Here is an 18,739-nt window from a genome sequence, read left to right on the forward strand (position 1 = left end):
TTCTCTCTTTGCTTTCAACTCGGACCAATAAAATCTGCAGTGTGTAAGAAGTGAAGTGTGTGTCTCTTTGAATTTCCCGACAATGATTCAACCCTTTACTGACACGTTTATTACCTCGGGCAGTTCAGCGAGCACGGTGTGGGACTTCCTGCTCCACCTATGACCCTGCAGACGCTGCTTGTGCTGATTATTTTTAATGACTGACCCAGAAATCAGTGATTGACGCTACAGGTGGGCAGATCGAACCGAACGTCGACAGCATCAATGCCAACGCTGTTATCATCATAACTAGTGCAACAGGTTTCTATCCTGTTGAGTCCAGTATGTAGCCCACTGAGTGTTGATTATGTTTCAATGAACATTTCTGTGGTGCCTGTTCTATTTGCAGCCTGTAGCACATTAGACATAAGTCTACATTCAGCTCTTCAAAATAAAAGCTGAGAGGTGTGTTTTATTGTGTTCAGTCATTATTGTGGAAAGTAAACGTCACAGTGATTTAATGGTCAGTAAAATGTGTTCAGAATTTGCACTTTGATTACGATTCTTATCATGAATCAGGACACTCTGCTCTCCCCAACACAACAGTATCTGTACAGGTGTCTGTAATACTGATGCTGTGTACTCTGTATCAGACCAATGTCTCAGTATCACTAATAAATACCTGCGACCTGTCCCTGAGGGTGATTTAAAGGTCAGCCGCACAGGCCTACAGACAGATCACGACACCCAGCAACCACACAACTAAGTTTAAATGGTTTCCATTGCCTGCGATTGGTGTGAGGAAGACACCTGGGAGCTGATTGGTCCGTAGACCTGTGTGACATTTTCTAACAGAATCCACCCTGAACACAAATCAGGAAGCTTGTTGTTACCACCACCTGGAGGCTGCCAGTGGTACCGCAGCTGACAGCTGGGCAGGTGTGTGCAGGTGTGAGGAGAATGACAGGAGGCCGTGTGCGATCATTAAATATTGGATTTATTTAGATTGATATTTAGTCTGTGAGACGATCAATGGGCACGAGTCCTTGGCAAACACGCAGTTAGAAAAATAAAACGCTTCTCTCGCTAAAATGACGCCAAACAGTTCAGGCAGCGCTCTTCCTCATTGTCAGTCACAGAAACATCTGGAACATCTGCCACAGCGTCAATCTTTCTGACCGCTGAACGCTCTGAAGGGCGGGGCCTCGGCTCTGACGTGTCAGCTGTTTCTGTCCAGTCTGAATTACAAGGAGAGGGAGCAAGAGCGCCTCCGGCTGGACACGCAGGGTTAATACACAGTGATCAGGAAAACTCAGCATTGATTATCAGTGAGTCTGGGGGAGGTTTGCCCATGCGACAGGTGAACTCGCTCACACACAAACACACACAAACTCTTCTTCTTTGGTTTCAGAGTGAAAACACTGGAAACAGCTGGATGCCCAGCTGCTGCAGACGGGGACTTTTTATTGGTTAATCAGAGGCGGGAGCCTTCATCATCCTCACCCTCACAGCTCTGCACATTAACACTGACAGCGTTTCCAGACGTGGAGCGTCTGGACCTCTCTTCTTCTTTTGTGGTGCTCATGGGTTTGTGGTAGGAAGCAGGAAGCTGATGAGGCTCGGAGCTCAGAAACACTGAAGAACCCAGCGGCGTTCTTCCTCACAGTGGAGCTGGACTCTGCCTCGGGCCCGCCGCCAGAAAAACACCCTGAGGAGCATGCCTAATCGCGGCAAGCTGTTCGTACACGCGCCGGCGGTGCTGCGGCTGAAGGCAGTAAGCGATGCTCTCTTCCACCTCCTGGCAGCGCCGCAGGAAGCGGCAGCGATCTCGGGCAAGTTCCTCCCACGGGCCCCGCCGGTCCTCCTCCTCCCCACAGCTGGCAAAGAATTCCTCCACATCGTCACAGAAACGAACCTGATGGAAAAGAGAGGGAGAAAACGACATCAGCTCGGTAATACAAAGAAAGGTCAAAGGTCATCAGGTCACTGAAACTTCCAGGAACAAATCAGCTTTCAAACGACTCTGTCACTACCCGATCTGTACCGGAAACCCGATCGGTACCCCGCATGCGCAAATCTTACGTCACTTCCTCTCTTTGCCAACATTGCGACATTCAATATATTTGAATGGTACGGTTAGCGCCCAGTTAGCTCCTAGCATTTCTCAACAGCTCTGACTCCTTTTCGACTGCCCGGGACATTTAAACAATGGATAATCCGTATACAAAGAAATTCATGCTTTTCTCCTCAACAGAGAGCGTCCCCCGATTGAGCAACAGCGCCGTAAAATAAGAAGAATGGCGCCTAATTGCAGAGTTAATAATGCAGACTTTGTAATATCTCACGTGTAGATTCATCAGCCAGATGAAGTGTTTACTGACAATTGACAGTGATAGTGCACATCATCATCACTATTCCAACAATCCTCTCCTCACAGACAAGCATAAACACACTCGACTATCACTAAATCAGATTTAACACACGTTTGTAATGACGATAATTCAGTTTATAATAGGGTTTATTCGCTCGGTCAGCAGGTGGCGGTATCCTCGTACACTGGGGAGTAAACTGCCATTAAACGAACAGAAGAAGAAGAAAACATCTGCACATGCGCGGTACGGATCGGGTAGACCCGATTTGTACGGTCAGACTTTACACATGCGCAGTAAGGATCGGTGAGTCCTGATCCGTAACTTTCTTTTTATTTTTCGTTTTTGTCTACATTGTACTGAAATGCTTCATTATTGCAAACATTTTAAGATATACTTGTTATTCTTAACATTTTAACAGATACTCTGACCCATAACTATCGTAAAACGCTACGACCGGAAGTAGAAACCTTTCGCGCATGCGGGGTACCGATCGGGTTTCCGGTACGGATCGGGTAGTGACAGACTCGACTGTTTCACTCCCTACATCCTTACATCTGTATTGGGGATAAGTTGAAGCAGCAGGATCGTCGGGTTTGGTTAAATCTTTGGGTCCAAATCAAAGTGAGTTTGAAGGACATTTGGAGGATCTGACTGAAGCTGAAATCTGATGGGAAACGTTATGACATTAGACGTCCTTCATTAAGGATAAGTCGTTCAACCATCATGGCGCTGTGTTTTTGGCTTTCAGGGGCGAAAAGAGCGTCTCTGAGTTCATGGCCCAGATGTGGGCTCACCATCACAGCTGTCCGGACAACCTGGTGGGAACTCTGGGTAAAGGCTGAACTGGGAGTTACTAATAAACTGGCCGTGTTTACAGAGTAAATAAAGCTCCGAGCTAATTACAGCTCACCGATCCAGTTTCTCCTCACGTCTCTCCAGGAAGCAAACAAACCCACAGGAGGCGGAGCTTCGACTCATGTTTACTGTCAAACACTCCTCAGCTGCAGTTCCTCTGACGGCCAGCAGAGGCTCCAGCAGTGAGTCGGTGCCACAGACTCCCATGTTCAAATCAGCATGTTTACCCCAAAGTCGGTGACAGCAGTCAACTCAGTGTGCTTTACCTGGAAGGTAAATACCCACAAGAACACGCAAAGCCCAAGTATCAGACAACTGCCTCGGTGCAAGCACTCTGCAACAGTGGGAAGGAAAAACTCCCTTTTAACAGGAAGAAACATTCAGCAGAGCCACACAATGAATAACTTTTTAAAAATAGTTTTTAAATCCTAAATTAAGAGATTTATTAAATATTTTAGATTAAATAATTAAATATGTCACATAACCTGAGAATAAACACTGAAAGTCAGCAGGTTGAACAGCATCTGCTGTAATGAACATGGAAAAGCTACAGGTGTGTCGAGAGATCAGTATGCAGCGTGAAGATTTGATTTCTTCTGCTGGAAACTTTCAGCTCACTTTGAATAAACTTTATTTTCCACACCTTCTCTGTCTCACCTGTTCATGAGCTCCTGACGCAGAGCGAGCCGCAGTAACCTGAACCAAGAACAGACTGAAGCTTCACTTTCACTCTGACTGTTCCCAAAACCCCACAGGGCAGGTGTGTCTGCAGGTGTGTTCAGGTGTGACTAACAAAGACCCTTTGACTGTCCCTCAGGTGAGCCTCACCTGTACCTTAATCAGTGTTTTAACCACCTGACCCGCCCCAGCAGCACTGTCTCCCAACGCACCTTTTTCGTGGAGCTGCAGTTCCGGGCGGAGGCGTCACAGAAACCGCTGTCCATCCGGTCCTCTGCCTCCTCCTTCCTGTACTCGGGTGGAGACTCTTGGCGGAGGCGGCGGTAGGCGGAGTTCTCCCTGGCCCTCGCCGTGGCAGACTCACGGGTCCTGATGGGAGCCTGGAAGTTGAGTGGGTTGAAGGGGTCTGAGGAGGAGCTGAAGGAGTCCCACAGGCGGAGGCTCTCCTCATCAGCCTCGCTCGCAGACGGCGAGTCGTCCCATGTGTCAGGGCTGGAGGGAGGAGAGGAGGAGGGGGAAGACTGAGCAGAGGATGGTGGCGTGGAGACAGGGATGGCACGAGGTGCAGTGACACCCGTGTGCAGGCGGGCAGTGAAGTTTCGGGGGTCATAGGGGTCCTCGCTGTGGCACAGAGAGCGCCACAAACGCTCCACCTCTGATTCCGCCTCACTGTCATCATCCTCATCATCATCATTAGTGTCATCAGACATCTCAGAGGAGCCCTCGCTGTCAAAGCCATCATCATCATCATCATCATCATCAGAGGATGACTCCTCTGATTGGCTGTCCTCATCCTCGCTGCAAGGGCCACCCATGATGAAGTTGATAGTTTTGTTCTGGCACTGAGGGACGGCGAGCACCACCTCCTCCATCCCCTCAGTCTCCTGTGGTGGCGACGGCTCTGCTCTGGCGGACGTCACGCCGGACAGGTGCTCCTCCTCCAGGCTGGAGTACCCATGGTCCTGCTCGGGGGTCACAGGTAAGGCTGCGGCGATGGTGGCTCCTGAGCAGTTCTGTGGATCTCTGATGCTGAGCTGGCGGTCTGCCACAGCGTTCTGGACTGTGGGGGGGCTTCCATTGTTCACCAGCTGCTCTTTGTGGTCGCTGGCTCCAGCATTTTCTCCCAGCATCCCGCGGGACAGCTGCTCCCTCTCCGAGCACTCCTTGCCCCCCCAGAAGCTGTCCCACCATGGCCTGCTGGACCAGCTCTGCCCTCCCGGGGGTTTTACTTCCTGAGAACTGAGTAGCATGTGGCCCAGAACAGCCCGGAACGAAGACAGGTATCTGAATTGGGTCTGCTGGCAGAGGCTCAGGTCCACCTCTGCCCCATTCTGGAGCCCGATTTCCCGTAGCGAGTCCGCGGAGAGCCATGGCAGAGCCCCCACGCCTCGGGGCTCACACTGCAGGTAGGACAGGTGAGGAGGCCCGAGCTGCACGTCCTCCAGCGGGCTAAGAAATTCGCTCTCCTCGGTAACCAAGCTGCTTTTCAGAGTTCGGTTCCGGATTTTCTCCACCAGTGCCATCGCGGGCCTGGACAGCAAGCCGATCCACGAACTTTCCTGGCTGTCCAGTCCGGGCATGGAGGAGGAAGATGAGGGGGGGCGCCTCCCGCCCATTAAACGTCCTTCTTCACTCATATTTCTGAACATGTCCTCAGTTTAATGTGCGAACAACTTCAATACGAACAGGCTGTTAGCACGTTAGCTGCTAATCCAACAGCTCATCGCGCCTACTCCGCACACCACACACACCGGCTACAGCTGCGGGAGGATCCGAGGGCCGAGAGCCCGGCGCGGGCCGTGGTGCTCTGCTGACAGTGGTGCTTCTTTCTTGTGGAGAACTCTGTGCGGACGGAGGTGGAGAAACCCAAGTGCTGAGACACGAAGAGTACCGGGTGTGGAGACCAGCAACGGGCCATTCTGTCTGCGGCGGGGCTCCAGTTAGCTTAGCACGTTAGCTCAGCGCTAGCAGCTAGTTAGCCTGACGGTTAGTTCCCCGGAGGCGGAGACGGATTCAAATACTCGAACCAAAGCAGCACTTCACCGGGTTATAATCAGTCTGCGGTGCTCTCCGGACTCCTCCTGGCGTTAATACTGGTGCGGTCTCCGAATACAGAGCAGTTTCCACGGCCGCTTCGCTCCGTCCGTCCGCTGAGAGATTTCATCAGACAGCCCGGGGACCGTCGCCTATGACGCGAATCTCTATTTCCGGGAGGCCGCGGGCAGGGAGTGCAGGAGGAGGTGCTGTTCGCTCCTGCGTCTCCGTTACATAAACGAAACTTGGGCTCGACTGTGCCACGTGTTTATCAGCGTGAAGCTCCCACGGTCAATTTATAGAAGCGGCTCAGACACTGGAGATGGTGAAAGGACCCAGTATGGATAGTAGCCCATAGTAACCGATGCCCATATTGGTATTAAATCGATACTTTGTTTCAAATCAAATCAAATCAAATCACTTTTATTGTCACATCACATGTGCAGGCACACTGGCACAGCACATGCGAGTGAAATTCTTGTGTGCGAGCCCCACAAGCAACAGAGATGTGCAAACACAACAACACAAACGAGCAAAATACAAGAATGGCCAACCTGAAACTAATAAATATATGTACAATATATAATAGTGTATGCATTTCTGGATGTGTATACTAAATATTTTCCTACGTGTGTGTGTGTGTGTGTGTGTGTGTGTGTGTGTGTGTGTGTATACACATTTTTACAAATTAAATAGTAAAAAAATAAAATAAAATAATAATAATAATAATAATATATAAAATATACAGAGTTGAATATGTGCAAAACAAGTGGCATTTATATACAGTGTGGAGTGCATAATCCCCCGAGTTCAGTATGTAGCGCACTGAGTGTTTTAATGAACAAATGCGTCAAACATGCTGTGAAACATGTCTGAACCTTTCTGTGGTGCCTGTTTTATTTACAGCCACATTAGACAGGCACGTTCACATTCAGCTCTCCAAAATAAAAGATGAAAGCTGTGTTTTATTGTGCCAACTGTGGAAAGTAAAAGTCAGTCATCATCTAAGGAACATTTCAAAACTCAGACTAATGGTGAAAAAGGCTGAACTGGAGATGATTATGCATGCTTCTATTTCTTCCTGTCTTTTTACGTGTCTTAACCAATTAGCTTTAGATCATCTTCAGACTGTGCAGCGCGACTCTTAACAGGCAACAACAGAAGATCTCATATCACCATGCAACCTGCATGTGGCTAATAAAGCCTTTCATTCATGTGTTCAGAATTTGCCGATAGATGATGGTTCATCTCATGAATCAGGACACACTGCTCCCCATTCTATTCAGTTTTATTCATATAACGTTAAATCACAGCAGTCAACCAAAGGCACTTTATATTGTAAGATAAAAACCCTACAATAATCAGACGAACGCCTACGAGCCTACGACTTGGCAACAGTAGGAAGGAAAAATGTGATTTTTCCAAGCAGAAAACCTCCAGCAGAACCAGGCTCAGGGACATGTGGCTGCGGGGACAACGAGACACACGGCTCTCTCACATAAGCTGAAAGTATCAGTATTGGTATCGCACTGGCTCTGCATTTACTTGATATCGGATCGATACCAAAAGGCTGACACTGGGATCAGGTGTCAAGTCCAGGATCAGAAATCATTGATCAAAATCTGACAGTAAACTAAACTCCATAAATACTGTATGCAGGTGTGTGTGTGTAAGCTAGGTGCTGGATGATGCTGTGGAGGATCACCTGCTTTTGTGTGAGGACGCGGCAAGGGTCAAAGGTCCTGCTGTCCCGTCAGCGTCACAGGAAACAGATCAGGATTAATGTAAAAACCAAAGACATCCAAACTGTGCCTACAACTGGATCTGTCAAATCTGCAGTTTCACAATAATTACAGAAACAGATAAAAAGTGAACCAAAACGAGCCAGCCTGCAGTAAAAAAGTTTAGCGTTCTGATACCAAGTAAATACAGGACCAGTACTGCTGACACAGACACCCTTTAAAGGCAGCTGATGTAGGGGAGACCAGTGTGTCCTGCCTTCTCACACATTTCAGCTTTTATTTTGAAGAGCTGCTTGTAAATGTGCCGTGTCTACAGCGGTCGGCTCAGCTCCTATAGTTTAAATGTGGCTATGAATAAACCTGGCACCACAGAAAGGTTCAGAGAGGTTTCTGGGATATTTATTTGTTAGAAATTATTTAACAGTTCAGAGGATAGACCAAGTATCGGTCCAGTCACACTAGTATCGATCTGATACCAATATCAACATTGGGATTGAGATGCTTGATATCTGATCCACACATTACTTGTAAAAATCTGCCCTACGTAAATATGGTAAATGGACTGATTCTTATAGAGCGCTTTTCTACTCTCCCAGAGTACTCAGAGCGCTCTATACAGCATGCCTCATTCACCCAGTCACACCCATTCTCACAAGCACTTTATCTATACGTAGTGCTTTCTAACTACATCCACACACATTCACACTCCGATGGACGCATCGGAGAGCAGCTTGGGGTTAGTATCTTGCCCAAGGATACTTGACATGCAGACTGGAGGAGCCAGGGATCGAACCTCCAACCTTGCGATCAGCAGGTGACCTGCTCTACCTCCTGAGCTACAGCCACCCGCAAATATAAAATATTATTAAAAACTGTAGTAACAAAGACGTCCGTGGGGTGTTTTCTGTGCCGCCACTGCAGGAGTACCTGCCCGAGAGCCGACAGCCAATCAGCAGACCTGAGTGGTTCACCTGGACTCTATTGTTTTCTATTCTACATTTTAAAGAGATTTCTGGCATTCTTGGATTTTAATGAAATCTCAGCCTCGACTGCAGACCTGCTGTTACAGACCACACTGTGCTCACCTGAGCTCCACCCTCTTTAGCCCCAGACATCTGATAGACCAAGCCAAGCTTCTAAAACCAGGCCGACCTTTATCCCTCGCAGCACGGACACAGGAAACGAGGCAGGTGTAGACCCTAGGAGGAGGGAGGAAGAGGAGGACAGACCACCTTCAGCTGTTTTCATTTCAAGTTTATTGTGTAGTGCAAACAATAGAAAAGGTTCAGAATCATTCGTCTGTACAGGTCGTCATCAGTGAAGCTGCATCCAAACAAAGCCTGCTTCTGCGCGTCATCATGCTTCTTCACCCACAGCAACCTCATCTGATTGGTCAGGACCTCAGTCACATGATGCAGAACAAATACAAACACTTGAACTGTTCGTGCGGACCTGATTTTACCCATGAAACACCAGCACGCTACTGCTGCCTGCTGTTTGGTCGGTTAGAGTTCAGGACAGGACGTCCTCCCTTGACGGCGCCTGTTTCCAAACCTCCAGCACACGTTAGCAGCAGAAGCAGGAGCTGGCTTCACACCCCAAATCAAAACGCAGGGTGCTGTAAAGCGGCTCGTGGTGCTGTGATGTCCTCAGCGACTTCACTGCAGTAGAAACTGTCGAACTCTTCCATCAAAAACAGGATGAAATTTGCCCCGAGAGCGCCCCCTGCCTGTGGAATGACATGTCCACAGGCAGGGGGCTCTAACAGCTCACAGGCTGCCCCTCAGCAGGCTTCTGCATGCTGGCCAATCAGGGGAAAGTGCCCTCAGGGAGAGAAGTGATAGCTGATTGAATGAGCAGCGTGATGACGTCACAGAGTCACATGATCAAAAACAATCCAACAATAAAAATTAAATTTCAGTGTTTCAGAATTTTGAAATTCTTCAGATTTCTCTCGTCTTTAAACGTGTGAAGCAGTCATTGTGAAAACCTCGCATTCATTTACAGCGCAAACACAAAAATCAGCTGATCACAAAACGCCCGCCGTCATTGAGCTAAAAACAGGAAATGACATGGTTCAGAAACCAGGAATGAAACATAGGGACGCAAGCAGCCGGCAGTCAGTCGCACTTTAAAAATAAATCAAACCCGCTATAAAAAATAACCTAAAGTCTTCTCAGCGGCGCTGCCCACGCTCTTCAACCTGCTTCGTCTTCTTCACCGCGCCTCTGTCCTCGTTTCCTTTTTCACAGTTCAACTTCCTGCTGCGGTCCGAGGAGAAGAAGAAGAAACAGCTCGAGCACGTCTGAGCTCCTGTAGGTCTGTTAAAAAAGGAATCCACTCCTTCAGTCGCTCTCAGGTCAAAGGTCAGGGCGAGCTCGTTAGTGGAACTCGTTCACTGAAGTAAAACTCAGTCTCTTATAAACTAACGAGCGTGGCACGACACCCGCAGAGCAGCCACAAGGCTTTTACTTTGAAAGGATCTCCCTTTTTTTGTTTCACCGTTCCCCCTCAGCAGGAACGCCTGCAGTTCTTCTTCTTTCTTTTAAGTCCGCTGCCTCCCGTTTCCTGTCCATCAGTGGGCGAAGTCTGAGCCAGGGGGGCCCAGTTTGTGCCAGCCCACCCAGTGCTGACCTGGGACCAGCCTCTTCAGGGGGATGAAGGTCTCTCCCAGCAGCGTGTTCTCCCAGAAGGCGCCGTCTCCCAGGACCCGAAGGTGGATCACCCTCTGGTCCAGGTCCCCCCGTGGGATCCGCTCGTACACCAGCTGGGGACACAAAGGGAGGCAAAAGTGATGTTGCTATGGAAACAGCAAAGTTAGTCATATCAACATCTAAGAGTTGAACCACAGTGACATCCGCGATTCTTTACACCAGAGATGCAGAACAATCCAAATACCGACAGGTTAACACCAACACTGCTATCAGAGCGACACTGTTTCTATCCTCCAGCATGCAGCTCACTGCTGCATTATCATTACTATCTGCACAGCTGGGCCAGTATTTACTTAGCACATCGATAGCAGTATCTCACAGCACTTCCAGACGCTGTGAGCGGATCGTACCATCTCATTGTAGGTCGGGTTGCACGTGCGTCGCGCCGCCTTCGTTTTCCTCTTGCTCATCTTCTGAGGGTCGGGGAGGAGATAGAGCTTCACGTAGGGGTCGGGGTCAGTCCCATCCTGCAGGGGCTGCTACACACCCACAGGCATCAGTGTCAGTCCCACAGAGAAAAAACAAAAACAATCAGAAGCCCCAAATACCAGGACAGGACTTAGACCCACTGATCAATATAAAAATATTAATTAAAAAACATGAAAAAAAACTCCTTAAAATTATATAAATACATTTATTAAAATATTAACAATGATCATAAATAAATAAAAAGTGTTTATTCCGAGGAACCCTGGGGACATTGAGACCGACTGGACCATAGTCAGCACCTCCATTGCTGAGGCGGCCGTTCATGGGTGTAACTAGGGCTGCTCGATTATGGCAAAAATGATAATCACGATTATTTTCACTGAAATTGAGATCACGATTATTTGCAGATATTTATTTAACCCTTTAAGACCTACTATAGAACCAAGTCCACCAGAGCTTATATTATTTTTATTTATTTTTTTTACATGCTGTAGTGCCATTTGTGGGAGCATTTCAAGTTGCTATACATCAATACAACTGTTATAGCCCATATTTTAATAATATGTCTGCATTAAGTCCATAGTAATTACATAAATTGCAAAAAAGTGCAATAAACTACAAAAAAAATTGAAAATCGCTTTTGTTTTGTTTACATATATTTCTACTTGGAGAAGTTTAAGAGGTTTATCCCTCAAAACTTTAAATACAATAAAGTTGCAAAAAATAGTTTCCCACCACAGGAAATTTATTTTGAGTGTCTTCATAGTTTTATTTTGGAGATACAGCAATTTTTATATACTGCAGGAAAAACAAAAAACAATCCTATGATGCAAATTTGCAAAGAAAACAGCAGGTGCATCATTTCACTGTGGGAAGTGTTACGAACAGCTGATAGGAACAGCAAAGCGTGTTTCTGGAATATTATGTTTTTGTTCCTGCAAGCGCTTTTTATGCAGTTTTTGCAAAGCTATATGTGGAAGGAAACCGTGACCGAGGACAAGCTGATGGCATCAGATGTAAGTACAACTCCTCCGGTTTCATATGCAAAACAAATTATTGCGCTAGCTTACACGGTTCAGGTTCTACAGGGATTTAAAAATAGTTACACAAAACGGAGCGTGCTGCTCTGACCGGCTTTAAAGGGTTAACAATGACTTTAAAAAAATAATATAACATAGTGTGCAACACCACTGAAGTTTTTTGTTTTTTTTTTAAACTCTTTTCAACCAACGGCAGTCACTCTCCAAATAACTTCTGCTTAGCTTTCCGAGCTTCCCTCGGGTCCTCTTAATCAGCGGTCTCCAACCTTTTTTGCGCCACGGACGGTTTATGCCCGACAATATTTTCACGGACCGGCCTTTAAGGTGTCGCGGATAAATGAGGGAGGGGCTAATAATCGGCTCAGTCATTTTTAATGATCGTTGAAAGCCCAGATCGTAATCGTGATTAAAATTCGATTAATTGAGCAGCCCTAGGTGTAACCCCCAAACCAGCAAGTGGACACCGGAGGTGAATACTCAGACGGCCATGTCCATCTGAGTATTCTGTGGGTTGGGCTTTGGGAGTATGGGGAGTCTTCATCAGGTAACAGCCTCCAGCTCGCACTGGAGCAGTTCACAGCCGAGTGTGAAGCAGCGGGAATGAGATCAGCACCTCCAAATCTGAGGCCATGGTTCTCAGCCGGAAAAGGGTGGAGTGCCCACTCCGGGTCGGGGACGAGTTCCTGCCCCAAGTGGAGGAGTTCAAGTATCTCGGGGTCTTGTTCACAAGTGATGGGAGAAGGCAGCGGGAGATCGACAGACGGAGTGGTGCGGACGCTGCACCGGTCTGTTGTGGTGAAGAGAGAGCTGAGTGTAAAAGCGAAGCTCTCATTTTACTGGTCGATCTACGCCCCTCCCCTCACCTATGGTCACGAGCTGTGGGTAGTGACCGAAAGAACGAGATCGCGAATACAAGCGGCGGAAATGGGCTTCCTCCGAAGGGTGGCTGGCCTCTCCCTTAGAGATAGGGTGAGATTTCAGCCATCCGGGAGGGGCTCAGAGTAGAGCCGCTGCTCCCCCAAGAATACATAATTTAAAAAAAAGTATATACACAACAGAAACTAGAGTAATCATAATAATAAAGAAATATATACAAAAACGTAATAAAAACAAATAGAAATAAAGCTATAAATGAATCTAATAATAACACGACACACTGACCAGGCCTCGGATGTGTATCACCATGATGAAGAGTTTTTCATTCTTGTAGGAGATGGACAGTTTGACCTCGCCGAGCTCTTTTCCTGAACCTGGAGACCACGAGATCTCTGCGAACACACGCACACTTTCAATGTTAGTCTTCAATGAACATGTCTGATATTTGGCTGTTTCTAACACTTTCAGTCGCAGGCTGAGTTTAAGAAGTACTTAATTCTGATAAACAAAGATATTTCATCTTCTGACTTAAGTTTGAATATTACAGATTTATTTCATAACCTCTGCTGGACATCAGAGGAACTGCAGCGTCTGAGTATTAAAGGAACAGACTGCTGTTTACCTCAGCTGTCAAAGCCGGGTGAGAAGCATCTTTATTTACTGTGGAGGAGGCTGTAAAACTTTGATGAACGCCTTACTGAGGTGAGCTGTTGAGGATATGCTGAACTTTCCTATCAGTAACTCTGCTGTTAGCCTCTGCTAGCCTCTCAAGCTGGCTGTAGTTAAACCTTTACTCAAAAAGCATCTCTAGACCCAGCAGTCTTAGCTAATTATAGGCCAATCTCCAACCTTCCTTTATATCAAACATCCTTGAAAGAGTAGTTGTCAAACAGCTAACAGATCATCTGCAGAGGTTTATTTGAAGAGTTTCAGTCAGGTTTCAGAGCTCATCACAGCACAGAAACAGCTTTAGTGAAGGTTACAAATGATCTTCTTATGGCCTCTGACAGTGGACTCATCTCTGTGCTTGTCCTGCTAGACCTCAGTGCAGCGTTCAATACTGTCGACCATAATATCCTATTAGAGCGATTAGAACATGCTGTAGGTATTACAGGTACTGCACTGCAGTGGTTTGTATCATATCTATCTAATAGACTCCAGTTTGTGCATGTAAATGGAGAGTCCTCTTCACACACTGAGGTTAATTATGGAGTTCCACAGGGTTCAGTGCTAGGACCAATTCTGTTTACATTATACATGCTTCCCTTAGGCAGCATCATTAGAAGACATAGCATACATTTTCACTGCTATGCAGATGACACCCAGCTCTATCTGTCCATGAAGCCAGATAACACACACCAATGAGTTAAACTGCAGGAATGTCTTAAAGACATAAAGACCTGGATGGCCGCTAACTTTCTGCTTCTTAATTCAGATCAAACTGAGGTTATTGTACTCGGCCCTGAAAATCTTAGAAATATGGTATCTAACCAGATTCTTACTCTGGATGGCATTACCTTGGCCTCCAGTAACACTGTGAGGAACCTTGGAGTCATTTTTGACCAGGACATGTCCTTCAAAGCACATATTAAACAAATATGTAAGACTGCTTTCTTCCATTTGTGCAACATCTCTAAAGTTAGAAACATCCTGTCTCAGAGTGACGCTGAAAAACTAGTTCATGCATTTATTACTTCCAGGCTGGACGACTGTAATTCATTATTATCAGGAAGTCCTAAAAACTCCCTGAAAAGCCTTCAGCTGATCCAAAATGCTGCAGCAAGAGTCCTGACAGGGACTAGAAAGAGAGAGCAGATTTCTCCTGTTTTGGCTTCCTGTTAAATCCAGAATTCAAAATCCTGCTCCTCACATACAAGGTCTTAAATAATCAGGCCCCATCTTATCTTAATGACCTTGTAGTACCATATCACCCTATTAGAGCACTTCGCTCTCGCTCTGCAGGCCTACTTGTTGTTCCTAGAGTATTTAAAAGTAGAATGGGAGGCAGAGCCTTCAGTTTTCAGGCCTCTCTTCTGTGGAACCAGCTTCCAGTTTGGATTCAGGAGACAGACACTATCTTTCTTCCTGTTAAAAGGGAGTTTTTCCTTCCTGCTGTCGCCAAAGTGCTTGCTCATAGGGGGTCATATGATTGCTGCAAAACAAGCAGCTTCTCCCCACATAGATGCTCAAACTCCTCAAGGTGGATCAACGAACACGCTGTCAAGGGTCACATGTCTAACCTGTGGACAATAAATAATTAAGACAACATGAGTAACAAATGAGCATGGTTGTGCTTTGGTGTGTTCAAGCCCCGACTTGAGCTCAGGAGATGAGGGTCGAGGTAACGAGGATGGTGTTTTAAGATGCGATAGCGCTCTTTCCTTCCAGTTGGTGAAGGCGACCTCTGATAATAAAACCGCTACGATGCTTCATATGTTGATCTGAAGGAGAAGGCATCACGCTGTGATGATGTATAATTATGAGAACAATCTTTTTACTGGCTGTAACCTTTAACCAATCAGCAGTGATTCTGTATGAAAACATGCCACAGATCTGCTGTTACATGCTGAGTCACAGAGCACTGACCTTTGACCTTTGTGTTTGTGTGAGTTAAAGTTTAACAGAGCGAAACCTCTTTGGTGCAGTCTGACCTCAGATAAGCTCATATTTGATATGAGTACTCCTCATTGGGTAACGCCCCTGTCTAATCAGCGTGAGGACCCGCCCACTGTGGCTTCCTAAAATCCGTGCACTGTCCCACTGAGCAAACAAAAAGTCTTCCCAGTTTATTTCCAGTTCTTGAGCTTTACACATTAAACAGCGTGTGGGTCCAAAATCACGTACCTGCTGGTTTGCTCGCCGTCGTTCCTGATCGCTCGTCTTTGGGCAGCGGGTGGAAGAAGGTGTACACCAGGTCACACTGTGCAGACACACACACGGGGTGATCAGCCTGTGATTAGCTCACTGAGGTAAACGGGACAAAGGTCAGTGTAATCAGAATAAAGACGAGTGGACCTGACACAGCTCAGAGAACATCCCTGCATCGGTGCTGTGGACGTTCAGCTCAGGACAGAGCACTTCTAAGAACTTCCTGGAACTTCCAGGAAGTGAGGGGTCAGCTCACCATCCTTATCTTATGTAAGAAACAGGAAATGCATCTTTCTGCAGGGCAGAGAACCTTCATCACAGCGACACGATCACACACCTGCCTCTGAACCTGTCTGCCTGCAGGCAGAGCTTCCACAGTCAGGGAGAGATAACCTTGAAGAGGGCGGAGCCCCGAGGACTGCAGCGAGCTGATAGAACAGCAGCGCCACACCCACTCAGTGTGTGTGTGTGGGTTTCGTCCTGAGAAGCGACTCAGACTAAAAGCGAGCTGGTGAGGTGATGGCGGCACTCTCATGTTCGGCCATGTTGTACTTTGTGTTTGTCTGCAGCTGAGAGGTTCAAGCACACCTTCCTTCACCTGTCTGGGCTCGAGGGTACCACTGGCCGTTTTCACTACTGCAGATTTTAGCTCTTTGAAAACTGTTTACGTCTCGTTCCTTTCAACGTTTCATTCAGGCATTTACATGCTTCTATAAATAAATACAAGCCAGTAAAGACTGAAAGGAAGGATAAAAAAGGATGACACAGGACATAATAAGGTTACATATGTACCTGAGTACACACACCTCCCTCCCCAGGAGTGCATTGCTACTGACTGATTTAGTTGTTTTTTGCGAGGTGAGAGACTGAAGGCTGCAAGATGTTCTCAAAATCTTTCAGTTGGTCTTTTAATACAAATCTGTCCACACAGAGTCAGGATGACGCCGCCTTTTTAAAGAAGGACCGATTTCTTTGAACAACCTCACATGTTTGAATTTACTGTTAATTTTTCATTTTGACATTTTGTATAAACACAATGGTAAATGGCCTATTTACTCGTCCCTGAGGACCCCAAAGCGCTTTACACATCCAGTCATCAGAATCAGAATCAGAAAGGGGTTTATTGCCAAATGTTGAGCAGGTTTACAACATTAGGAAATTGCTGCGGTGCTTCAGTGCAAACATGCTGTCATAAATAGCACTTAAATAGACATGAAAAAATAAAAGTAGGGATAAGAATTAAAAGTGCTACGTAGAAAGATATGTGCATGAGATATACATGAGATATATACATGAGAATAAGAATTATGAGTGCTACGTTGAAAGATATATACATGAGTGCAGGTGGTGATCAGTGCCAGACATGAAATGATGCAGTGACACAGCGTAGGGTCATGTGTTAGTGGTGGGAACAGTCATATGGTTATTGTTCATGTGTCCAACAGCAGAGGGGAAGAAACTGTTCTTGTGGCGAGAGGTTCTGGTGCGAATGGACCGGAGCCTCCTGCCTGAGGGGAGCAGGTCAAACAGACTGTGTCCAGGGTGAGAAGGGTCAGCTGAGATCCGAGCTGCACGCCGCAGTGTCCTGGAGGTGTACAGGTCCTGCAGAGATGGGAGTCTGCAGCCAATCACCTTCTCAGCAGAGCGCACAACACGCTGCAGTCTCTGTTTGTCCCTGATAGTGGCTCCAGCGTACCACACGGTGATGGAGGAGGTGAGGATGGACTCGATGATTGCGGTGTAGAACTGCATCATCGTCCGTGTTGGCAGGTTGAATTTCTTCAGCTGCCTCAGGAAGTACATCCTCTGCTGGGCTTTCTTGATGACGGAGGTGATGGTGGGCTCCCACTTCAGGTCCTGGGTGATGGTGGTACCCAGGAAGCGGAACGAGTCCACAGAGGTGATGGGGGTGTCAGTCAGGATGATGGTGGGGAGTGGGGCTGTGTGCTTCCTGAAGTCCACAATAATCTCCACTGTCTTCTGGGCATTCAGCACCAGGTTGTTGTGGCTGCACCAGGACACCAGACGTTCAACCTCCCTCCTGTAGGCAGACTCGTCCCCGTCCGAGATGAGTCCAATAACGGTGGTGTCATCTGCAAACTTGATTAGCTTGACAGACTGGTGGGTGGAGGTGCAGCAGTTGGTGTACAGGGAGAAGAGCAGAGGAGAAAGAACACAGCCCTGAGGGGAGCCGGTGCTGATGGTCCGGGAGTCCGAGACATTCTTTCCCAGCCTCACGTGCTGCTTCCTGTCCGTCAGGAAGTCAGTGATCCACCGGCAGATGGGATCAGGCACATTCATCTGGGAAAGCTTGTCTCGGAGATGGTCTGGAAGGATGGTGTTGAAGGCAGAGCTGAAGTCCACAAACAGGATCCTGGCGTAGGTTCCTGGGGAGTCCAGATGCTGCAGGATGAAGTGTAGGGCCATGTTGATGGCGTCGTCTACAGACCTGTTGGCTCTATATGCAAACTGCAGGGGGTCCAGGAGGGGGGCCGTGAGGGTCTTGAGATGGGAGAGAACTAGGCGCTCAAATGACTTCATGACCACAGACGTCAGAGCCACGGGTCTGTAGTCATTTAGTCCAGTGATCCTAGGTTTCTTGGGGACAGGGATTATGGTAGAGGACTTGAAGCAGGCAGGCACATGACATGCCTGCAGTGAGGAGTTGAAAATGCCAGAAAACACTGGGGCCAGCTCGTTTGCACAGTGTCTGAGGGTGGCAGGAGACACACCGTCTGGGCCGGGAGCTTTCCGAGCATTCAGACTCTTAAACTGCTTCCTCACATCTGCTTCATGAATATGAAGAGTTGTGGTGGGAGGAGGTGGTGTGAAATCCTCTTTTGTGTGGGGTGAGGAGGGAGGTGTTGTAGGTGAAGTGTTTGAAGGTGGTGATGGCTCTATGGAGGGGGGAGAGGTGGGGGAATGAGTGTCCAAAGTGTCTCTATTGTTGGGGCCGTTGGAGGTGTGAAGGCTGCCTGATGGCTCGTCTAAACGGCAGTAGAAGTCGTTAAGGGTGTTGGCTAAGAGCAAGTCGTCAGTGGAGTGGGGGGTTTTAGGCTTGTAGTTTGTGATATTCCTAAAACCTTTCCACACAGAGGCCGAGTCATTCTCTGAGATCTGCTGCTGCATCTTCTCAGAGTGCTGATGTTTAG

General features: G+C 47.4%; 2 protein-coding genes across 3 annotated transcripts in view; both read right to left on the reverse strand.

Annotated features, from left to right (window-relative positions):
- Positions 1-958: 958 nt before the first annotated feature.
- On the reverse strand, positions 959-6,257 carry ppp1r15b (protein phosphatase 1, regulatory subunit 15B). Its single transcript, XM_085275352.1, has 2 exons — positions 4,097-6,257; positions 959-1,894 (listed from the first exon to the last, which is right to left on the reverse strand). Exons 1-2 carry the CDS (start codon positions 5,531-5,533, stop codon positions 1,640-1,642), a joined length of 1,692 nt encoding a protein of 563 aa, XP_085131478.1. The 5' UTR covers positions 5,534-6,257; the 3' UTR covers positions 959-1,639.
- A 2,642-nt stretch (positions 6,258-8,899) lies between these two features.
- pik3c2b (phosphatidylinositol-4-phosphate 3-kinase, catalytic subunit type 2 beta) overlaps positions 8,900-18,739 on the reverse strand; it is a 44,683-nt gene continuing 34,843 nt past the window's right edge. Inside the window, exons 30-33 of one of the 2 annotated variants that reach the window (XM_085275355.1) lie at positions 15,564-15,639; positions 13,005-13,111; positions 10,725-10,850; positions 8,900-10,427 (exon numbers count right to left, since the gene is read on the reverse strand). In XM_085275355.1, the coding sequence (XP_085131481.1) occupies positions 10,236-10,427; positions 10,725-10,850; positions 13,005-13,111; positions 15,564-15,639 (501 nt within the window). In that variant the 3' untranslated portion in view covers positions 8,900-10,235. Of the gene's footprint in view, positions 10,428-10,724; positions 10,854-13,004; positions 13,112-15,563; positions 15,640-18,739 lie in introns of both variants that reach the window. The other variant, XM_085275354.1, reaches the window with a different exon arrangement.

The sequence above is a fragment of the Mchenga conophoros genome, linkage group LG5 (assembly GCF_057382185.1).
Source record: "Mchenga conophoros isolate Kocher_MC1m ecotype Shallow Benthic linkage group LG5, M_conophoros_male_GT1.1, whole genome shotgun sequence".
Lineage (NCBI taxonomy): Eukaryota > Metazoa > Chordata > Actinopteri > Cichliformes > Cichlidae > Mchenga > Mchenga conophoros.